The sequence below is a fragment of the Harpia harpyja genome, chromosome 12 (genome assembly GCF_026419915.1).
Source record: "Harpia harpyja isolate bHarHar1 chromosome 12, bHarHar1 primary haplotype, whole genome shotgun sequence".
NCBI lineage: Eukaryota > Metazoa > Chordata > Aves > Accipitriformes > Accipitridae > Harpia > Harpia harpyja.
The window spans coordinates 34,366,245-34,384,930 of NC_068951.1; the positions used below are offsets into that span (position 1 = coordinate 34,366,245).

Genomic DNA, 18,686 nt, shown 5'->3' on the forward strand with positions numbered 1-18,686 from the left:
GTCCTAGTCAGTCTTATTCAGAATAAGAGACTTATTCATAGGATGCAGTAGTTGTGCTCCCAAGGAATGGTGAAGGAACCCCTCTGACCATAGCCTGCTTTACCTAGACTGTTCCCACAAACTAGAACAGCTGACAGACTAACACTGGGTAAGACCCTCCTGCTGACATACAAGTGGTCAGTGGCTGGGTGGATTGGAGGCTCATTCCTTCCAGGAGCCCAGCTGCCTGCCTTCCCAGCTGCACCTCAGTCAGTACCCACACTGAAGCTGAAAACAGGTCTTATGCCTTTTCCAGCCTTCCTGCTTGGGATGAAGAGATAAAAGCAAAGGGACTGCCACTTTTCTGTCACTAACCATTTGCAACTCAACTGTGTTTCTCTTGGTTGTTTTTTGTTTTGTTTTGTTTTGTTTTTTTGCTGACCCCCAGTGAATTGGGAAGGTAGATAATCTGCTTCAGCTCTGTGTGCACTCTGCTCTCCCCCTGTCTCTTGCTTCATGTGACTTGTGCATGTAACTTGGATCTCAGACACTTTCCATGATGGTTCCTGTAAACGGGGCTGAGCTGCTATTTGCCTTTTCTCTCAGAACCAAGCCAAGAGCTATCGCTTCACTGTCACCCTTAAGCCATCTTTCCTATACCTGAATCTAGCTAGTAAAATAGACAAGCCTCAGGTGGCTGCCCAGTGGGGATATACTCTAGTGAAAGTCATCTGCATAGACCTCTGAAGAGTCAGTAACACTGTCCCAAAGCTTCTATGCCATGAGTGCTTTTGCCTGTAAATGTGCTATTTTCTTGAGTTACAGAAGCAAGATGGACAGAGACTCTTGCTAGGTGGTTCTCCCTAGCTGTGGTTCTCCAGTGGGTAAGAGCTTGGAGATGTTACTCTCCAGAAGCATTTAGTTACAAGGTGACCAAAAGCGACAGCTGCTGCCTGTTGCTTTTTGGCATCTAGCACATGGCAATGCCAAACCCTGAGTAATGCTGCCTGAGACCTGGAGCAGTGCTAGGCAGCAGGGCTTTCCCAGCAGTTTTCCAAAGAAACAGGAACTAGTTGGCTAACATTGGCTTTCATCTGGGCAAGAGGTGAGGAAAGACTAACTCCCACTTAGGAAGCACAAACTATGCCAATGGGTTGTGTAACTAAACAGCCGGTCAGTCTGCTTCCCATTTGTGCAGGTAATGGTGGTTCGTAGGACAGCTGAACCTGCCTGTAGTGCTTATACTATCTCAGCACACTTGCATGGTTGTCCTGTTGCTCCCAGCAGTTGAGGCAGCCTAGATATCACAATGCTACACTGCTGCACCTTCTCTACACTGCTGCCTCTTCTGTTGCTACCACCTTCTCATTTTCTGGTCCCTCTCAGTAGCTGAGAGTTCTTGGCTGACCTCAGGACTTGTAGCAAGGAAGGTATTCTCAGAGACTAGAACCCAGCACAAGTTCAGTGCTGGCAGGTTAGGCTAGTGCACCTAGATAGACAGATGGTAGCTGTACAGATTTTTAGAAGCAAGATACACAAACTTTTATGGCATAATGTTGTGGTCTTTGGCAAATCAGTTTAGAATCAAACCACCTGCTAGCAGTGTAGAAATCAACAGCTGTGAAGAGATTTCTGAACAGGAAGACCCTGAACCTGGCTTCTCCTGGCTGTGTGGCAGTGGGATAGCTTTGTGGACAGGAAAGTGTTTTCTCTCCTTTGAACTGTGCTGCGAGAAGACTTGGGCTAGGAGAGTTGCCTTTGCAGTACTGAGGTGCTGCTGGCATGCAGACCCAAGCATTGTGTTGCTGGCTATGACAGAAGGGTGCTCCTCTAATCTTTCTCGTCTTTGGGGAGGAGGGAGAGAATTCTTTCAAACAAGCTTCCTGAAATACGATTTTTGTGATGGTGAAACAAGGAAAGTCTGAGCCAAGAGGCTGCTGTCCCCTAAATCTCTCCCTGCCTCCCCATTTCCTGGACACCTGTGATGGCAACATGCTCTGTAGAGTAGTTTCTGCCTGGACAGACTTTGACTGCACCAAGATACCAGGGCTGCAGCTTGCACTTGTTTAACTGTGTCTTGTGTTTTTAGTGGCAAACAGTCAATCGCCATCGACGACTGCACTTTCCACCAGTGTGTGAGGCTCAGCAAGTTTGACTCTGAGAGGAGCATCAGCTTCATTCCACCAGATGGAGAGTTTGAGCTCATGAGGTACTGTGGTGGGGGATGAACAGGCTGGTGTTGGCATCCGCTTGGTGCTGCAGTAGCATTGCTGCTCTCAGGCAGACTTGCAGCCCTTGAGCACCTAACAAATATGCACTTGCCTTGTTTTCGGAGTGGAGTCTGTAGGGTTGTCCTGGGTGTCCCACAAATCCTTCTGTTACAAATGTGGTAGAAGCCCAGCTGCATGGTTTTCTTTGCCACAGCCATAGTGTTAGATGTGGGTTTCCTTACCCTTTAGCTTTCTGTATCTGGTTTTTTAGTGCTTAAAACTGGTGTCCTTGAACAGGGCCATTGGCAGGAACCAGATATAAAACTTGGGAATTGAGAAACCATCACTGCCCTATGGCAGCACAGATCTTACTGCTGCTTCTCTCTGGAATGGCTCCCTTTCTGGCTGATGTTTCTAAGCTGTTACCTGTATGCAGAGGCTGTGTCTTTAGGAAGGTGGTACAATTTGAGACCGTAAGGGAGTTAACTCCTCCTCAGAAATCACTGTTGCTTGCATCCCTGCAGATATCGAACCACTAAGGACATTATCCTTCCCTTCCGTGTGATCCCACTGGTGCGGGAGGTGGGTCGGACCAAGCTGGAAGTGAAGGTGGTGATCAAATCAAATTTCAAACCTTCCTTGCTGGCCCAGAAGATAGAGGTAAGAAAATAAAAACCTATGGTCTCTTGTGCCTGGGAATTGTGCCTCTACTTTGTCCCCTGCTGTGGAGTCCTCACGGATGAGTCCTCAAGCTTGTGCAGGACTAAGAGCGAACAATGCACCATGGATGTGCGGTGCTGCTGTGCTTGGAAGGGAACTGCTGTAGAATAGGGAGGTGGATTTTGTTTTCAGTTGCACAGCCACCTTGGCAGAGGCCTCATTATTCCCTGCAGCAACTGTTCGCTTAATGTCTTGGCCACTGTGAAAAGCTCATGTTCTTCTGTCTGCATGATCTGATGGTCTGTCAGACAGGCAGCAGGCTATGAGCTGTGTAAGACAGGCAAAGGGTGCCTTTGCAGCTTAGTCCCCTTCTGGGAAAGGCTTACTGCTGCAAAGCTAGGCTGTCCAGAGCCTGGTGCAACCAGACCTCCCTGGCTATCCTGGCATCCTTCCTGAGCTCGTCTGCCTGACACTAGCCAGGTTTCCTGCAGCCTGAACTGGAGGGCTCTGCCCTGTTCCTCACTGACTGTTGTGGATTCTGAAAATGTGTTTGAACCTTTACTTCAAAGCAAGAAACTGGAGAGCTAGCTGTTGTGGTTTAACCCCAGTCAGCAACTAAGCACCCCGCAGCTGCTCACTCACTTTCCCCTGCCTCAGTGGGATGGGGGAGAGAACGGGGGGTGGGGTGGGGAGTAAAACTTGTGGGTTGAGACAAGAACAGTAGTAGACAAGATGTAACAGTATACCAGCTACTAGAAAGAAAATTAACTCTATCCCAGCCAAAACCAGGACACTGTGATGCCTTGTGGTAGCTGACGTTCTCTGGGCCCTGAGATGGGAGAGAGAAGGCCAAGGGGTCCAGGACAGGTGGTCTTCCCCACAGACTGCACAGAGTGCCCAGGCTGCAGTCTCCTTGCCCCTGCTCACCAGACTCTGCTTTCCAGGTCCGGATCCCAACGCCCCTCAATACCAGTGGAGTGCAAGTCATCTGTATGAAAGGGAAGGCAAAGTATAAGGCCAGTGAGAATGCCATTGTCTGGAAGTAAGTGAGCATGTTGGGTCTGGGGTGCTGCAGGGGCAGGGCTTGGGGAGGCAGAGTCTGTTCAGTGCTCCTGTCTGTCCTGAGCATGTGTAGTGAGGGGGAGAATAAACTCAGGCACCTTCTCACTTCTGGGCTTTCTCTGATAGGATAAAGCGTATGGCTGGAATGAAGGAATCCCAGATCAGTGCGGAGATTGAACTGCTGCCCACCAATGACAAGAAGAAGTGGGCTCGGCCCCCAATCTCCATGAACTTTGAGGTGAGTCTCTGCCTGCCTTCCAGGGCGCAGCTAACCTTAGAGAAGCTTTGTCAGTCCAGTCCCTTCTGCCCTCATGGGAATTGCACAGGTTTGAGTGCTCCCTGTCTCAAGCTCACATGTGACTCTTCCTAACACGAGGCCAGCCAGGTGGCAAAGCTAATGGAAGAAAATTGCCCTTAAAGCCACTAGAGTCTGTCACTGCGTGTGCACGGAGTAGGGAAGAGAGCAGTGGCTCTTGGTGTCCATTTCTAGATACATAGCCCAGGGGTCCTGTGGCATTTTTGTATGGAGAGCGTCTTACCCCTCTGTTCCAATGCTCTCTGCCTTTCCCCTTCTCAATAGGTCCCGTTTGCGCCCTCTGGGCTGAAGGTGCGCTACCTGAAAGTCTTTGAGCCAAAGCTGAACTACAGTGACCATGATGTGATAAAATGGGTGAGGTACATCGGCAGGAGCGGGATCTACGAGACCAGATGCTAGCCCCAGCAGGCTGGCGGGCTCCCTCTTCTCCAAGCCATCCTCCGCCTCTCCTCAGTCTTCAACTACATTCAGAGAAAACATCTGCCTGGCCCCCTCTACGCAGATTGAAAGACCCTGTGGCTCACTTTGGGAGCGAACTCGCCTGCCCGTGCTCAGTTACTACCCATGCTGCAGCTGAAGTTCAGAACCCAGTCGTGCGCAGGGGTGCAGTCAGCCTCCTGCTCCCCGTCCCAGGGTGAGGAAGGGCTAGACTAACTCCCATCCTCTCGTGATCTTTCTAGGGAACGTCCACCATTAAACTCCTCTTCTGTTGGTGTCTCACTACTTGCATCATATCCTAGTATTTTTGAAGTTCTTGTGCATATGTACTCGTAGAATAGACCTAAACATAGACTGGACAAATCTGAGTTGAAGTTACCCTGGCTTCTGTACTAGCTATTGCTGTTGTGGTAGATGTTGCTGGCCAGTCCGCGATGCCTGGGGTGGTGAGTTTGTCGGGCCTCCCCCAGAGGAGATGGTGGGCTTGCCAGATCTCACCACCAGCTTATATTTCTTGCAAAGTCGTCAGTATAGAGTCCTGCCGTGGGAAGGTTTGTGACCAAAAAGGATGAGGGTTTAGGCTCTTACTGGTGTGTATGTGGGTGGCACAGCATTTCAGGTCCTTAGAGCACTTACCCCCACCCACTGCTGGCTCGAGCCAGTCTGTCTTTTCCAGACAAATGGGAAATGTGGCCCCTCTGTCCCAGGGAGTGCGGGGTCAGCTGAGCTCTGTCAGGATGTGAACAGGGTCTGTCCTTGGGGAATCTAAAACGCAGCTGGTGGTAATAGCCCCCTGCCCCAGCCTGCCCTCTCCACAATTCTACCAAATGCTTCTGGGCCATAGGAATGCTGCTGCTACCCACAATCCTGCTTCTGGTAGTGTGGTCTCCATTTTGTACACTTTGTGATTTGTCCAGCTCTGAATCTAATAAAGGATGTAGAACGGAGAAGGCTACCTGTGCTGCTGTTGGGGACTTGCGGTGCAAGAGCCTGGGCTGTGCTCTGGGCCTGTGCCAGTGTGCCTTTGGCTTGCTTTTGTTGCTTCCCCAGCCCTGGGCTGCCTGGGTGTTAGTAGGTAAAAAGGACAATGTTTTTGTTTTCTGCAGTGCCACTGCTGGATTCCAGTTGCTGCTGCAGCTCCCTAGGGAAAGGAGGGTGCTCTGGGCATTCCCCCTGGGGCTGGCTCACCTTTAAAACCTGCAGCTGGGCTACCCTGTCCAGCCTTCTGCCAGCCTGGCTCCTCTGAAGTGAGCCTTGTGAACCAAGTGAACCTTGGCGGCTTTTCCTTGTGAAGCAGCTGATGAAAAAAAAAAAAAAAAAAAAGGAGTTTTTTTCCCTGTCGGCTTGGCCTTTGGAGGCTGGGGGCAAGGAGGGTGCTGGGCCTGGTCCCTGAAGGCACAAGCGACTGCTGCAGCAGCTGTGAGTGGCCCTTGGCTCAAGGCCCGCTGCCTGCACTCCGTGAGCAGAGAGGGCTGTGCTGAGCACGGACACGGCCCCGGCTGGCTTATTCCGAGTCCCTTAACAGAAAAAAGCCCCACCACCCAACCACCGTGTAGTGACGGTGGTTGGAGAGCCGAAACTTATTTTGCTTCTTTAAAAGGAGGGATGAGGAAACCCAGCCCCAACGCCTCACCCGCCCGCCTCCGCTGTGGGGCGGCAGGAGCCGGCTGTTCTGAGGGCGAACCCACGCTGCGGGGAAGGCCGGCCCCGGGGCCCCTCGCCCGCCCGCTGGGTGCCGAGGGGCTGCGCTCCCCGCCCCGCGGTGGCCCCGGACTCGGAACCGGTCGCGGGGCGGCCGCACGTGCCGGCGGGCTCGCCCCGCCCCGCCCCAGACTCCACTTCCCGACGGCCCCCGCGCGCATGGCGGCCGCCCGCCTCCTTCCCGGCGGCCCCCGCGCGCGCGCCGTCCCTTCCGCCTCTGCCGCGGTGCCGGGCTCCGTGCGGCGGCACCGGGCCGCGCCGCGGCCGGGCCCCGCTCCGGCTCCGGCTCCGGCTCCGGCTCCGGCTCCGCCATGGCGTCGTGCGCCGACATCCTCCGCAGCGAGTTCCCCGACCTGGACGGCGAGGTCTTCGCTTACGTGACGGGTGAGCGGCGCCCGCCTCCCCGCGGCTCGGCCTCCCGCCCCGCCGCGTGTCGCGACACCGCCCCGCTGTCGCGACAGGCGGCCGCGCCCGTAGTCGCGACAGGCCGGCCGGGGAGGGGCGGGGGAGGGCGAGCGGGCGGCTGCCACCTGTCGGCCGCGTCGCGACACGCGGCCGCCCGTCGCGACAGCGCCGTCGCCGTGTGCCCGCAGGGATCCTGCACGGCAGCGGGGCGGACTTCGAGTCGGTGGACGAGCTGGTGGAGGCGGTGGGCGAGCTGCTGCGGGAGGTGTCGCGGGACGCCAAGGACGACGGCGCCATCCGGGAGATCTGCCAGCGTCTCTTCAACACCCTGCAGCTGTAAGGGTCGCCCCGGCCCCCGCCCTCGCACCCTCCTCACCACCCTCCTCCTCCTCACCACCCTCCTCCTCCTCCTCCTCCTCCTCCTCCTCTCGCAGGGACGAGGGCCGGGCCCAGCGCTGCAGCCAGGTGCTGCTGGACGCCCCCATCCAGCTCTCCCAGATCACCGATGGATACGGTGAGTGGGGACCCCCAGCCACGCGTGTCACCCCCGCGGCTCCCGCCCTCTCTCACCAGGGTGCCAGCGTTGGGGACGGGCTCGGGGCGTTGAGCGTGCAGGCACCTGACCTTGGGGAGCGGTTCCCCCCACCCGCGGGCACCTCGGGCTCCCCCTCACGGGTGCACACACACACCCACCCCACGCTTCTCTTCCTGCTGCTGAGCCGGGGCCGGCAGCACCTGGCTGCCTGCAGGGTAAGCTGGGGTGGCGGGAGAGGAGCCACCCTTCGGTCCCCTCGTCCTGCTGGGAGAGAGGGAACGGTCGTGCCTGGTCGTGGGCAGCCGTTAAGGCAGCACTTCATGGAGCCTCCCTGGAGCACCTGCTCACCAACCCAACCGTCTCGTTGCAGCAGATGCCAGCGTGGACCTGCTGCCGGGGCTGTTGCTGAAGAGAGGCCAGACCTCGGTAAGTGGGGGGCCGTGCCCTCGTTCGTAAGCCAGCAGAGCCGGTGGGAGCAACTAATGTGTGGGGCTGCAGGTGCCCTGCCCTGATCGGAGAGCAGCTGGGACAGGCAGCCGTCCTGGTTAGGGACAGAGCAAGCTCCTCCTTGTCAGGTTCACTGTAATTTGGGAAACTGTTGACCTTGGTCTGGTAAAGAGGCTCAACAGGAGTTAACGGCTTATTAATTTGACAAGATCTATTTTCCTGTCATTTCTCAATGAACTTCAAAGCATGGTTGACGCAGTGGTGGTGCTCAGAACGCAGCTTCTCTGACTTTCACGAGGACCTTTGGCTTCTACAGCAAGGCCTTTGAGAAAATAGGATGTACCGGGATGACATCGTGCCATATTCAATGAGAGAGAAAATCCTGGCTAATGGTTAGATGCTGGAATGTTACAGGTGGGGAGTTAGCAGGGAACAGCTGTTTTCCAGAGAGCTGCTGCGGGGAGGTCGTAAGCCCAGCTTTAGAAATGGCTGTGGATTGTCATGGTTTGAGAGATAAGAGCAGGGAAGTTGGGAAGCAGTTACGCTCCGTGACCCAGAGGAAATGGGAACATCTTTACCGATGAAATGTGTGGCTGCTCAGGAGCGACCTGGCTTGCCCTCTGCATTGGATGTGCCAGAGTTTGAATACGGGTGAGGTGCGGTTGTGCATCTGCAAAGCAAGGATGGCGGTAGCTGTACAGGGTGGGCAGTCACTCTATCAGGCTGGTCTCTTACGCAGCTCTCCTTTCGTGGGGTAACGTGTTGAGGACGAGAACCCCTCGCTTGGAGACTGAGACCTAACATGATCCCCACGTGTCTGAATGGGAGTCTTAAGTGAAAGCTGGCAGCTGTTGCTGATTTTGGCACTGGAGTTGTTGCTGCTGGGTTCACTCTCTGGCTCTCGTGTCCACAACTCAAAAAGGATCTTCAGAAAAATTGGAGGCGGTTCAGAGAAGGCCTCGGGAGGCCTCTCAGGTTTTGGAGGACATGTCTTACTGGGAGATTCAGGGGGCTTGTTATAGTTTACAGAGTGACTCAATCTGTCTGTAGGTACGGGGTCACAGCTCCAGTAACAAGACGCTCTTCAGTCTAACATGCAGGTCTGTAACATGCTTCAGTGGCTGCAGAGTTGCCTAGAAATATCTAGGAGTGTTCTTGGTCAGCCACAAATATTTGATTTGACGCAGGAATAAGCTGGAGTGGGCTGAGAGCCTGGCCAAGACCAGAGGCCAGGTTAAAATGCTTGGCTCCTTCTTGCCTTCAGGTTTAATTAAATGCTTTTTGTCTCTGTCATGATTGATCCACTGCGTAAGCTGAGTTTGTTCCAAACTGGCTAAAGTTTAACGTGTCGGGAAGGGAAACGCCTCATGGTCCAGGGCGAGGGTGGGCGCAGCGTGTAGCGGAGGAGGCACTGGGATAGCAGGTTGCTGCTGATGAAGTGACTTGGCTGACCCCAGTCCCTGGAACTACAAAAACTGGCTGTGCGTTAGGGTCAGCCAAACCCTTTGCCTCACTGAGGCAAACTGTTGTGTATGAGCAGTTGATTTAGGACTTCATTCCTGAAGTGACTTCCTGGCCTGATTAGCTTCCTCAAAATGTGCTTGAATCTGTCCCAGTTCCTCTGTCCTACCTCCCTCCTGCCCTCCCTGCCTTCCTTCCAGGCATGAGGGGTTGACTGAGCTCTTTTCTCCTGGTGTTGGGCTTTTGGGGCTTTTGCTGAAGATGCTCTCTCTTCTTTAAACTCTCTGTTTTGTGCCCCAGATGGTGAATGCCAAGAAACTGGAGAAGGCGGAAGCCAGGCTGAAAGCCAAGCAGGACAAGAGGATGGAGCGGGATTCCCTGAAGTCATCTGGCCCTCTGTGAGTATGGAGGGTGCCTCGAAGATCCCCATCCTGTTCTGCTGAGCTTGGCTGGGATCTGGCTCTACCGGAGCTTTCCTGTTGAGCCCCCTTCTCTGTCTTCTGCCTGCCCGCAGGGTTCTTGAGGAGGCATCTGCCAGCCAAGCTGCCAGCAAGAAGGAGACTCGCATGGAGTCATCAGGCAAGAACAAGTCGTATGATGTGCGCATCGAGAACTTCGATGTGTCCTTCGGTGAGCGGTGAGTGCAGGTTGGGAGGTGGGACAGATTCTGGCTGAGGTTTTGGACCATGGGGGATTGAGACTGGATTGGAGAGTGGTTGAGAAATTACAGAGGGTATGGGAAAGATCAGAAAGCGAGGTGGGCACCTGACCCTGTTGGCTTTGGGCAGGAGAAGTCTGTGATGGTTGCTTGGCTCCAGCACAGCCTGAAATACGCTGGGGGCAGGTGGCTGCTGGTTTTCTCCCTCTCCGTGGGGCAGTCTGACTGGGTACCTGCCTGCCTGCCTGGTCTCTTGCTTTAGTGTCCTACTGGCGGGAGCAGACCTGAACCTGGCGTTTGGACGGCGCTATGGACTGGTGGGCAGGAACGGGCTGGGGAAGACCACGCTGCTCAAGATGATCGCCAGCCGGAGCCTGCGCATCCCCTCGCACATCAGCATCCTCCACGTGGAGCAGGAGGTGGCAGGGGACGAGACACCGGCGCTGCAGAGTGTGCTGGAGTGCGACACCACTCGTGAGAGCCTGCTGCGGGAGGAGAGGGATCTGACGGCTAAGGTTAATGCCGGCAGGTGAGATGTTGCTACTGGGTTTCCAGCCCTTCTATGGCCTCTTGACCACGAAGTCTTGTTCTGGGGTCTCTCTCTTCAAATGAAGGGCTCTGGCAAGGCTGGGCTGCATCTTGCCCACCTTAGTCCTGCTTGGGGAGATCAGCCTCCTCCCCTAGCACTCAAACCCTCACCCTGGTCAGTCCCACACACTCCTCTTTGTCCTGCCCCAGGGGAGAAGGGACAGAAGGTGCCAGGCTGTCGGAGATCTACGCAAAGCTGGAGGAGATTGAGGCAGACAAGGCCCCAGCGAGGTGAGACAGCCCTGTAGGCACCGCTATCCGTTGTCATGGCCAGAGCTGGGCAGTGGTTTGGGGCATGGAAGGGTGATGCTGTGGCGCTGGGATCCACCATGTGGGGACAGGGGCCTCTCCCTACTGCTCTTCTTGTCTCTTCTTCTGTCAAGCTCTGCTGGGTTAGGAGTAGTTGAGCTTCCCCATGAAGCTGGAGGGATTTTTTTTGCCCCAAATGGCTTGCATTGTTGCTGCTGCTCCTCTCGGACCTCACTAGGTTCCTGGTGTCTGGGGAACATTTCTGGGATGTTGTTGGTAGTGACTCTCTTCCCTGTCTAAAGAGCTGAAAACTTCTTGCAAATCTCCTGGGAGTTCATGTGGATGCTTTGCCTTGCTGGGCTGCATTTCCCAGCCAAGTGCTGCTCTTGGGTGTGCAGGAAGTTTTCCTGTGCCAGAATGGCTTTAAACCGTGCAGCAGAGTCCCCTTGATGGCCATGGGTCCGAGACCTCGGACTGTGCTCTGCCGTTGGATGCTGTAGCTGGATTCCAGTTCTCTCCCCTTTTTCCCAGGGCGTCCGTCATTCTCGCTGGGCTGGGCTTTAATGCAAAGATGCAGCAACAGACAACCAAGTAAGTCACCAAGCCCTGGGCATCGAGACAGAAATGGGTCTGGGGAGGTGTTGTTCCTAGCGAGCCCCCAGGCACTGCTGTGGCTGTAAGGGAGGGAAGCACTGTGGGAGAGCAGGCGTCTATTCCTGCCCATCTGATGTGGTCTCCTGCCCTGGGGGTGCCAAGCCACCTGCCTGCTGGACCACGGATCTTGTGCTGTGCCGGAGATCTCTGCAAGGACAAGCTGTCTCTGGGTGACAGCAGAGCCGAAAGGGCCGCAGGGGAGCGGGGAGCCTGGCAGGCAGGCAAACACAGAGTTGCTCTGCGTTAAACAGTAAACCCTCTCTGCAACCTCTTCTCTCCTCAGAGAGTTTTCCGGAGGCTGGAGAATGAGACTGGCCTTAGCCAGAGCCCTGTTTGCCAGGTTGGTGTCCAGACCTTCATGCTATGGGGTTAACCCTCCTTGCCGTCTTGCTGCGAGGTGCAGGGGTGCTGCCTAGGGGTCCTTTCAACTGAGTTTCTGGGGTTGGGAAGGGTTGGAGACATCACAGCTCTGTGCGTGTGATGAAACGCGCTCTGCACTGACCCTGTGCTCTTTTTGCTTTTGATACCCATGTCTTGTTTTTCCTAGGCCAGATCTCCTTCTGCTGGATGGTAAGTTGATACTGCGAGTCCCCTTTGACACCACTGCTGGGCCTGCCTGTGCCCTTGCTGGGCTTGGGAACGTGCCGTGGCCTTTAGCTGCCTGCTCAAAATAGCCCTGTGTGACGGGGCTGGAGTGGCGGGGCTGTCGGTGCTCCCCTGGCACGGCGGGCAGTGCTGGTGTTGATGTGGGGAAGCCTGCTTGGGTGGCCGCTTTTGCTGTGCTTAGCAGAGCTCTGCCCCGTGCCCCAGCTGGGTGGTCTGTGTGTCATCCTGCCCCAAGCAGTCCTTTTCCCTCGCCTGTCCCTGTGATGCACCCTGGCTACCAGCCCGCACTGGGGGGAGTCCCTTCACCACAGGGGGTGACCCTGGGGCTAGGAGGTGCCCACCCTCGGTGGAGGGTCTGGGCGAGATGCTGCTGCTGGGCGTCAGGGTCTGGGTACCGGTATGGAGTGGGGGGAGCGTCCCTGGCTGAGCCTTGGACACCTGTGCCCATACCCCATCACACCCTACACGCGTGAGTCCCCTGAGCTGGGGGAGGAAGGTCCCCACACAGGGTCTCTTCCTCCACAACACTGATCGCTAGCCTTTCCTGTGTAAAAGAGCATAATCCAGCCATCCTCATCCCTCCTGACCTCAGTGCCTCTTTCCCTTCCCTCAGAGCCAACGAACATGCTGGACGTGAGGGCCATTTTGTGGCTGGAGACCTACCTGCAGGTAGGGGGTGGCGGGAGGCCCCGAGACAGAGTGAGGGCAAGAGATGGAGACGTCCTCCAGGCTGGTGTCTCACCTCGCTGGGTGGTGGGGCTAAGCCCTGCACTCTGGCTTGATGATGCTCAGGCCTCCCTCTCGCTGTCTCCTCCAGACCTGGCAGTCGACCATCCTCGTGGTGTCCCATGACAGGAACTTCCTGAACGCGGTGGCCACGGACATCATCCACCTGCACTCGCAGCGGCTGGACACGTACCGCGGGGACTTTGAGAACTTCATGAAGATCAAGGAGGAGCGGCTGAAGAACCAGCAGCGAGAGTACGAAGCCCAGCAGCAGTACCGCGAGCACATCCAGGTACTGGGAGAAGCCAGTAGTGCTGGGGCACTCTTCTCCCAGCCGTGTCCCTTTCTCCATGTTTCTAGACCTGTGGATGTGTGTCCTGGTTTCAGCTGGGATAGAGTTAATTGTCTTCCTAGTAGCTGGTACAGTGCTATGTTTTTGAGTTAGGTATGACAAGAATGTTGATAACACGCTGATGTTTACAGTTGTTGCTAGTAGTGTTTAGTCTAAAGTCAAGGATTTTTCAGCTTCTGATGCCCAGCCAGCAAGAAGGCTGGAGGGGCACAAGAAGTTGGGAGGGGACACAGCCAGGGCAGCTGACCCAAACTGGCCAAAGGGGTATTCCATACCATGTGAAGTCATGTCTAGTATATAAACTGGGGGGAGTGGGGGTGGGGGGATCACCGCTTGGGGACTAACTGGCCATCAATCGGGGGGTGGTGATCAATTGCATTGTGCATCATTTGTATATTCCAATCCTTTTATTATTACTGTTGTCATTTTATTAGTGTTATCATTATTAGTTTCTTCTTTTCTGTTCTATTAAATCGTTCTTATCTCAACCCACGAGTTTTACTTGTTTTCCTGATTTTCTCCCCCATCCCACTGGGTGGGGTGGGGGGGAAGTGAGTGAGCGGCTGCATGGTGCTTAGTTGCTGGCTGGGGTTAAACCACGACAATGTGGCTGTATTGTTGCAGGAGGTTTGGCAGCAGAGTGGAGTGGCTGGGACTGAAGGGGACCTAGGGCGCTCTGATGCTTTTCTCTCTTGTAGGTTTTCATCGACCGCTTTCGCTACAATGCCAACCGGGCGTCCCAAGTGCAGAGCAAGCTCAAGCTGTTGGAGAAGCTGTGAGTGCCTGTCCTGCTCCTCTCTGGAGGTGGGGAAGGGGCAGCGCTTGTGGGAAGAAACAGAGGTTCCCAGGGTGCCTGGGAGATAGGGGGGGTGCTTTGGGTGTTGTGTGCTCTGTTCTCTCTAGTCCAGAGGCTTTGGCTAGGATGAGGTGTCACAGAGCTGAAGACTCTCTCTGGGCTTCTGGTGTGGGATCAGACCCCCAGTGCAAGGCACCTTGGTTACGTGTCTCCTCTCCTTGCAGGCCAGAGCTGAAACCTGTGGACAAGGAGTCTGAGGTGATCATGAAGTAAGTGTCTCCTGAGCCCTTGCTTAGAGGGTGCCTGGCTCCGTTTCTGACGTGAGCTCCTCCTGGGTCCTGTCCCAGCTGTGGGACAACCACCCCTTCCTGAGGGCCAGCCTTACTCTGACAGGGAGCCCAGACAGGCCCCTGTGTTCAGGCTGGGTTCCCTCCTGGGGACAAGGCTGCAGATCAGTGTCCCCTTCTTGTGACCATCCTTCCCCGAGGCCCTGCATGGTAGGGAGCCCCCCTTGCCACCTGGGGGGTTGCAGAGGTTGTCCCGGGGTGGGGGCTGGGAGCAGGGTCTTTGAAGTTCCTGGGCATCTCTCACCTCTTCCTGCCTTCCCAGGTTCCCTGATGGCTTTGAGAAGTTCTCCCCCCCAATTCTGCAGCTAGACGAAGTAGACTTCTATTATGACCCAAGTCACTACATCTTTCGTTCCCTCTCTGTCTCTGCTGACCTGGAGTCCCGCATCTGTGTGGTATGTGGGCTTGCAGAGTAGAGGTGGCTATGAGGGGCCTTGGGAGGGCCAGCTTTGATATTAGGTCAGGTTGCTCAGGTCCTTGTCAGGTTGAATGCTGGATATCTCCAGGGAGGGCTATTTGTCCCATTCCTCTGGGTCCCATTGCAGCATTTGATCATCCTCATTTTGAGTAAGATTAGAGCATTTTTCCTAATACCAGTTAGAATTTGTGACTTATGCCTGTTGTCCGTCACCCTTTCACCCTGGTGCCTCTAAGAGACTGGGTCCGACTTCTCTGTAACTCCCTGTTAGCTGACAACAGCAGCGTGTAGTGGGGGCTTCTGCTACACTGGATGGGGCAGCAGAGAGACTCTTCCATGCTCACAAATGAGGCTGGGACCCAGTAGTCCTTAGGCTCGGGGGTTGGGGAGGGAACATCTTCTAGCATTCTGCCTGTGCTGCTTGTCAGTGATAGAAATGCAGCTTCCAGGTAGCTGTACTCACTGGTAAGACTCTCAACCTGCCCCCCTCCACTGCGTGATCATCCAAGAGAGCGGAAATTCCCTGATCACTGCCCCCCCTCTCCGAAGTACCTTCATGGGTTTCACGTTCTCCAATGCTGCTGCTGCTTCTCTAGGTTGGGGAAAACGGAGCTGGCAAGTCGACCATGCTAAAGATCTTAATGGGGGAGCTGGCACCAGTCAGAGGGATCAGACATGCTCACAGGTACCTGGTAGGAAGGGCTGGGGGACTGGGAGGAATGGTGCAGCTGGAGGGCTTCTGGGCTGTGCTTTGGAGTGATGGCTGCCCGAGTGACGGGGATGGGTCCTGCACACCCACGCATATGCCCCCCTTCCTGTAGCTGCAGCTGCAAGCGCCGTGGTTGCAGGGCCTGGTACCAGCTCCCGATCTCTCTTCTTGTTCTGCAGAAACCTCAAGATCGGTTATTTCAGCCAGCACCACGTGGATCAACTGGACTTGAACATCAGTGCTGTAGAGTTACTGGCAAGAAAGTTCCCAGGTGAGTTTTGGAGATCCCAGGAGATCAGGGCGATTGAGGTCTCCTTTGCCATGCACGGAGCACCATTGATTTGTTCCGTGGCCCTGGGCAGAAGGCTCTGTCACGTCGGTGCTTAAGGGACACTGCCTGCTCTGGTTTAACTCCCCACATCCAGCCAAGTTCAGGACACCAGCTGTGAGAAGCAGGGCTAGCTGGCAGGCTGCAGACCTCAGGCTGCTGCTCCACCGTGGCTGGGTTTTGGGGGCAGATGACCCACTTTCCTGCTGGGCACAGAACGAGCACCAGCTCCCCCTTTCCCAGCTGCCAAAACCTCTGGCTCCCTTCTCTACCACTTGACATTACGTGACGCGGTGACAGGGAATTGGGGGCAACGTCACTTCTGGAGTCAGTCACCAGCCCTGCAGCCACTGTCCTGATTGTGTCAGTCAGATTTTCCCCGCAAACCCCCTGCTTGGGAGGCAATTACCTGGAAGCGGCTGCTGAATTCCTCCCACACCGTGCTGGTCTGGCACAGGCTGCCCAGTCACGGCGCCCACCGAACTCACGGTGCCGAGGGCCCTGTGTCACGTTGGGTCTGCCATAGCTGTGTTGTGACACGCTCCTGCAGGGAAGACGGAGGAGGAGTACCGGCATCAGCTGGGGAGCTACGGCATCTCGGGAGAGCTGGCTGTGCGTCCCGTGGCCAGCCTGTCTGGAGGTCAGAAGAGTCGTGTGGCCTTTGCCCAGATGACTATGTCCTGGTAATTTTCTCCCAGATGCTGTTAGTTTTTGCATGGCTCCATCCCTGGAGCCTGCTTCACCGGGAGGAAGGCGGGCACCCAGGGACTTTCTGCTGCCCCACGGAAGCCTTGTCCTTGGGACTTTTGTGGGGAGGGAGGTTGTCATCCTGGGGGGGACTGTGTGGAAGGAGGCAGGTGGCTTTCTCCTTCTGCTTTGGGCTCACCAGGATGAGAGGTGTCCCTGGAGCTGGGTGACGCTGATCTCGGGGCCAGGCACATGCCGACGGCTGTGGCTCTAAGTGGCTAAAGCAGCAGCCTGGTGGAGGTCGCTGCAGTAGGACGGGGCGTGGACCCAGCCTGGGCCTGTTCCAGTGCATGCTCAGAGCTGTCGTCTCTTCCAGTCCAAACTTCTATATCCTGGATGAGCCGACAAATCACCTGGACATGGAGACCATCGAGGCACTGGCAAAGGCACTGAATAAGTTCCGGGTAAGGTTCCCTCAACAAGATCTCCCATTTTTCTAACGCTTCCTGCAGCCTCCAGCTCTGGTTACTTGGTATCATCACCAGAGGTGGGTGGTCAAATACCAGTGGTGGCTTCAAGTCCAGGACAGAATTTGGGAAGTCAGTCACATTTCTGCCTTAGCCGTCTGTCCTGGTGGTTTGTTTCACTTGCTGGCTTTGTCTAGGGGTTGCTGAGAGAGGCAACAGCAGACCAGAGAGCACCTTGTCCCCCATCTTGACCAGTAACCTACACCCTGTGGCTTCTCACGTGCTGCATGTGGCACTCACCCTGCCTTGGGGCTGCTGCGATCAGCCTGGTTCTCACTGGTTTATCGTTTCTCAGGTTGGGGCAGTTTTCCTGTGAAAGACAAGCTTAACTGAGGTTGCTCGGGGCCTTGCACAGCCACCTTTTGACCGTCATTGACTCCACCTGGAATCTCCATCCTTGAAGTTGTCAGAGACCTGGAGAGCCAGTAACAAACCCTGCACTTGCCTTCCAGGAGGGGAGGCTAAATACCTTACTGCTGCACATGCCTCCTCCATACGTGGTCTGTCTGTCCCCCTGAAGGAAGGAAAGGCTGGGATTAGGTCCCTGCCAATGGAATATTGTTCAGTTTTCCCTGGAGCGGATGGAAACCTGAAGTCCTGGGCACAGGCTGGACAGGGGCGCAGGATCTCCACATCACCAGCGCTGGGCCCTGGGTTGTGCTCCACTGAGTTCCCTTTTTTTCCCCCCTTGTGCTTTGGCAGGGTGGTGTAATTCTGGTGTCCCACGACGAGCGCTTCATCCGCCTGGTGTGCCAGGAGCTGTGGGTGTGCGAGAACGCCACCGTGACCCGCATCGAGGGTGGCTTCGACCAGTACAGAGACATCCTGAAGGAGCAGTTCCGGAAGGAGGGTTTCCTATAAGGGAGGCGGGAGCCGGACTGCGCCGGGGGCTGGAGCTTGAAGCTCGGCCGCCTCGGCATCCATCCCAACTGTGCCTGGCAGAGCGCTGAGGAGGCTGCTGCCCGCATGGACCGTCAGCCATGCCATCAAACTGCCACCTGAACTGCTCTCCCCTCCCGGGGCCGGGCGGAGGGACAGCGAGGGAGCGGGAGCCCGGTGCTGCGCGTGGCCGGGGGGCACGCCGGGGGCTCTGCTGCTGGCCGGGGCGGCGCCCGGCGCTGGGCCCACTGGAAAGGCTGTGCCTGGAGCTGCTGCTTTGCCGAGAGGAGGGAAGGGGGTGTCGTGTCCCGACCCCCACCCCCGCCCCGGTTTAACTCCGTGCTCTGGAGGGCAGGAGAGGAGCTGTTCTCCATGTTCCTTTGCTTCCCCCTCTGCCTTTTTTTTTTTTCTTTTTTTTTTGGTTTAACTGGCTGAACACTAGTCGGGCTCCATCACATGCCACCATCCCCTCTGCCGCCCTGGAGGGAAACGAGGCCTTTGCTGCTAAAAGTAACCCCTGCCTCTTCCCCCAGCCCCTGAAAACTGGGGCTCGCTTGGTCTGTCCTGCCCAGGGGCTTGCATTCCTAGTGCGGAGGGAGCCAGAGCCCGGCTCTGCCTGGGCCCAGCTCCCTGCTCCCTTCCCCGCGCTGCTGCCGCCGCTGCCTCACCTCGCTGCCTGCCTTTCCTTTCAAACCGGCCCTGGGGTGGGCTGCCCGGGGGTGGGCTGCCCGGCACCCCTCCCTGCCCGCCTGCGCAGGGGTTGCAGTGTAAATAAACCCAGGACGCAGTGGGTGCAGCGCTCTCCTTTCCTTGGGGGGGCTTGAATTGGGGGGGGGGGGGGTCCTTCTGGTGCCTGAGCGTAAGGCTGCTCGGGGGGAGGTGGTTTCTGGTTGGGTCTCCCCAGATTAAATGGCTCCTCAGGGGTGGGGGGGGGAGGCTGGTGCCTGG

General features: G+C 56.1%; 2 protein-coding genes across 7 annotated transcripts in view; both read left to right on the plus strand.

Moving 5' to 3' along the window:
• The window catches only part of AP2M1 (adaptor related protein complex 2 subunit mu 1), a 159,846-nt gene extending 154,231 nt beyond the window's left edge, over positions 1 to 5,615 (plus strand). For all 4 annotated transcript variants that reach the window (XM_052805085.1, XM_052805083.1, XM_052805084.1 and 1 more), the window contains exons 7-11: positions 2,069 to 2,188; positions 2,714 to 2,849; positions 3,794 to 3,891; positions 4,038 to 4,149; positions 4,492 to 5,615. In XM_052805085.1, the coding sequence (XP_052661045.1) occupies positions 2,069 to 2,188; positions 2,714 to 2,849; positions 3,794 to 3,891; positions 4,038 to 4,149; positions 4,492 to 4,626 (601 nt within the window). In that variant the 3' untranslated portion in view covers positions 4,627 to 5,615. The remainder of the gene's footprint in view (positions 1 to 2,068; positions 2,189 to 2,713; positions 2,850 to 3,793; positions 3,892 to 4,037; positions 4,150 to 4,491) is intronic.
• Positions 5,616 to 6,580: 965 nt separating this feature from the next.
• Positions 6,581 to 18,530, plus strand: ABCF3 (ATP binding cassette subfamily F member 3). 3 transcript variants are annotated; one of them, XM_052804202.1, is made up of 21 exons: positions 6,582 to 6,750; positions 6,960 to 7,107; positions 7,206 to 7,285; positions 7,677 to 7,732; positions 9,515 to 9,612; positions 9,729 to 9,851; positions 10,135 to 10,401; positions 10,611 to 10,691; positions 11,241 to 11,300; positions 11,647 to 11,703; positions 11,911 to 11,933; positions 12,583 to 12,638; positions 12,787 to 12,987; positions 13,746 to 13,822; positions 14,068 to 14,112; positions 14,453 to 14,585; positions 15,205 to 15,293; positions 15,497 to 15,588; positions 16,196 to 16,328; positions 16,709 to 16,796; positions 17,562 to 18,530. In XM_052804202.1, the coding sequence occupies exons 1-21, from the start codon at positions 6,678 to 6,680 to the stop codon at positions 17,718 to 17,720; spliced, it is 2,139 nt and encodes a 712-aa protein (XP_052660162.1). In that variant the 5' UTR covers positions 6,582 to 6,677; the 3' UTR covers positions 17,721 to 18,530. The 3 variants fall into 3 exon arrangements, with proteins under 3 accessions (XP_052660164.1, XP_052660162.1, XP_052660163.1); XM_052804203.1 differs by having other exon boundaries at positions 7,680 to 7,732; XM_052804204.1 differs by lacking the exon at positions 11,241 to 11,300 and having other exon boundaries at positions 6,581 to 6,750.
• Positions 18,531 to 18,686: the final 156 nt, after the last annotated feature.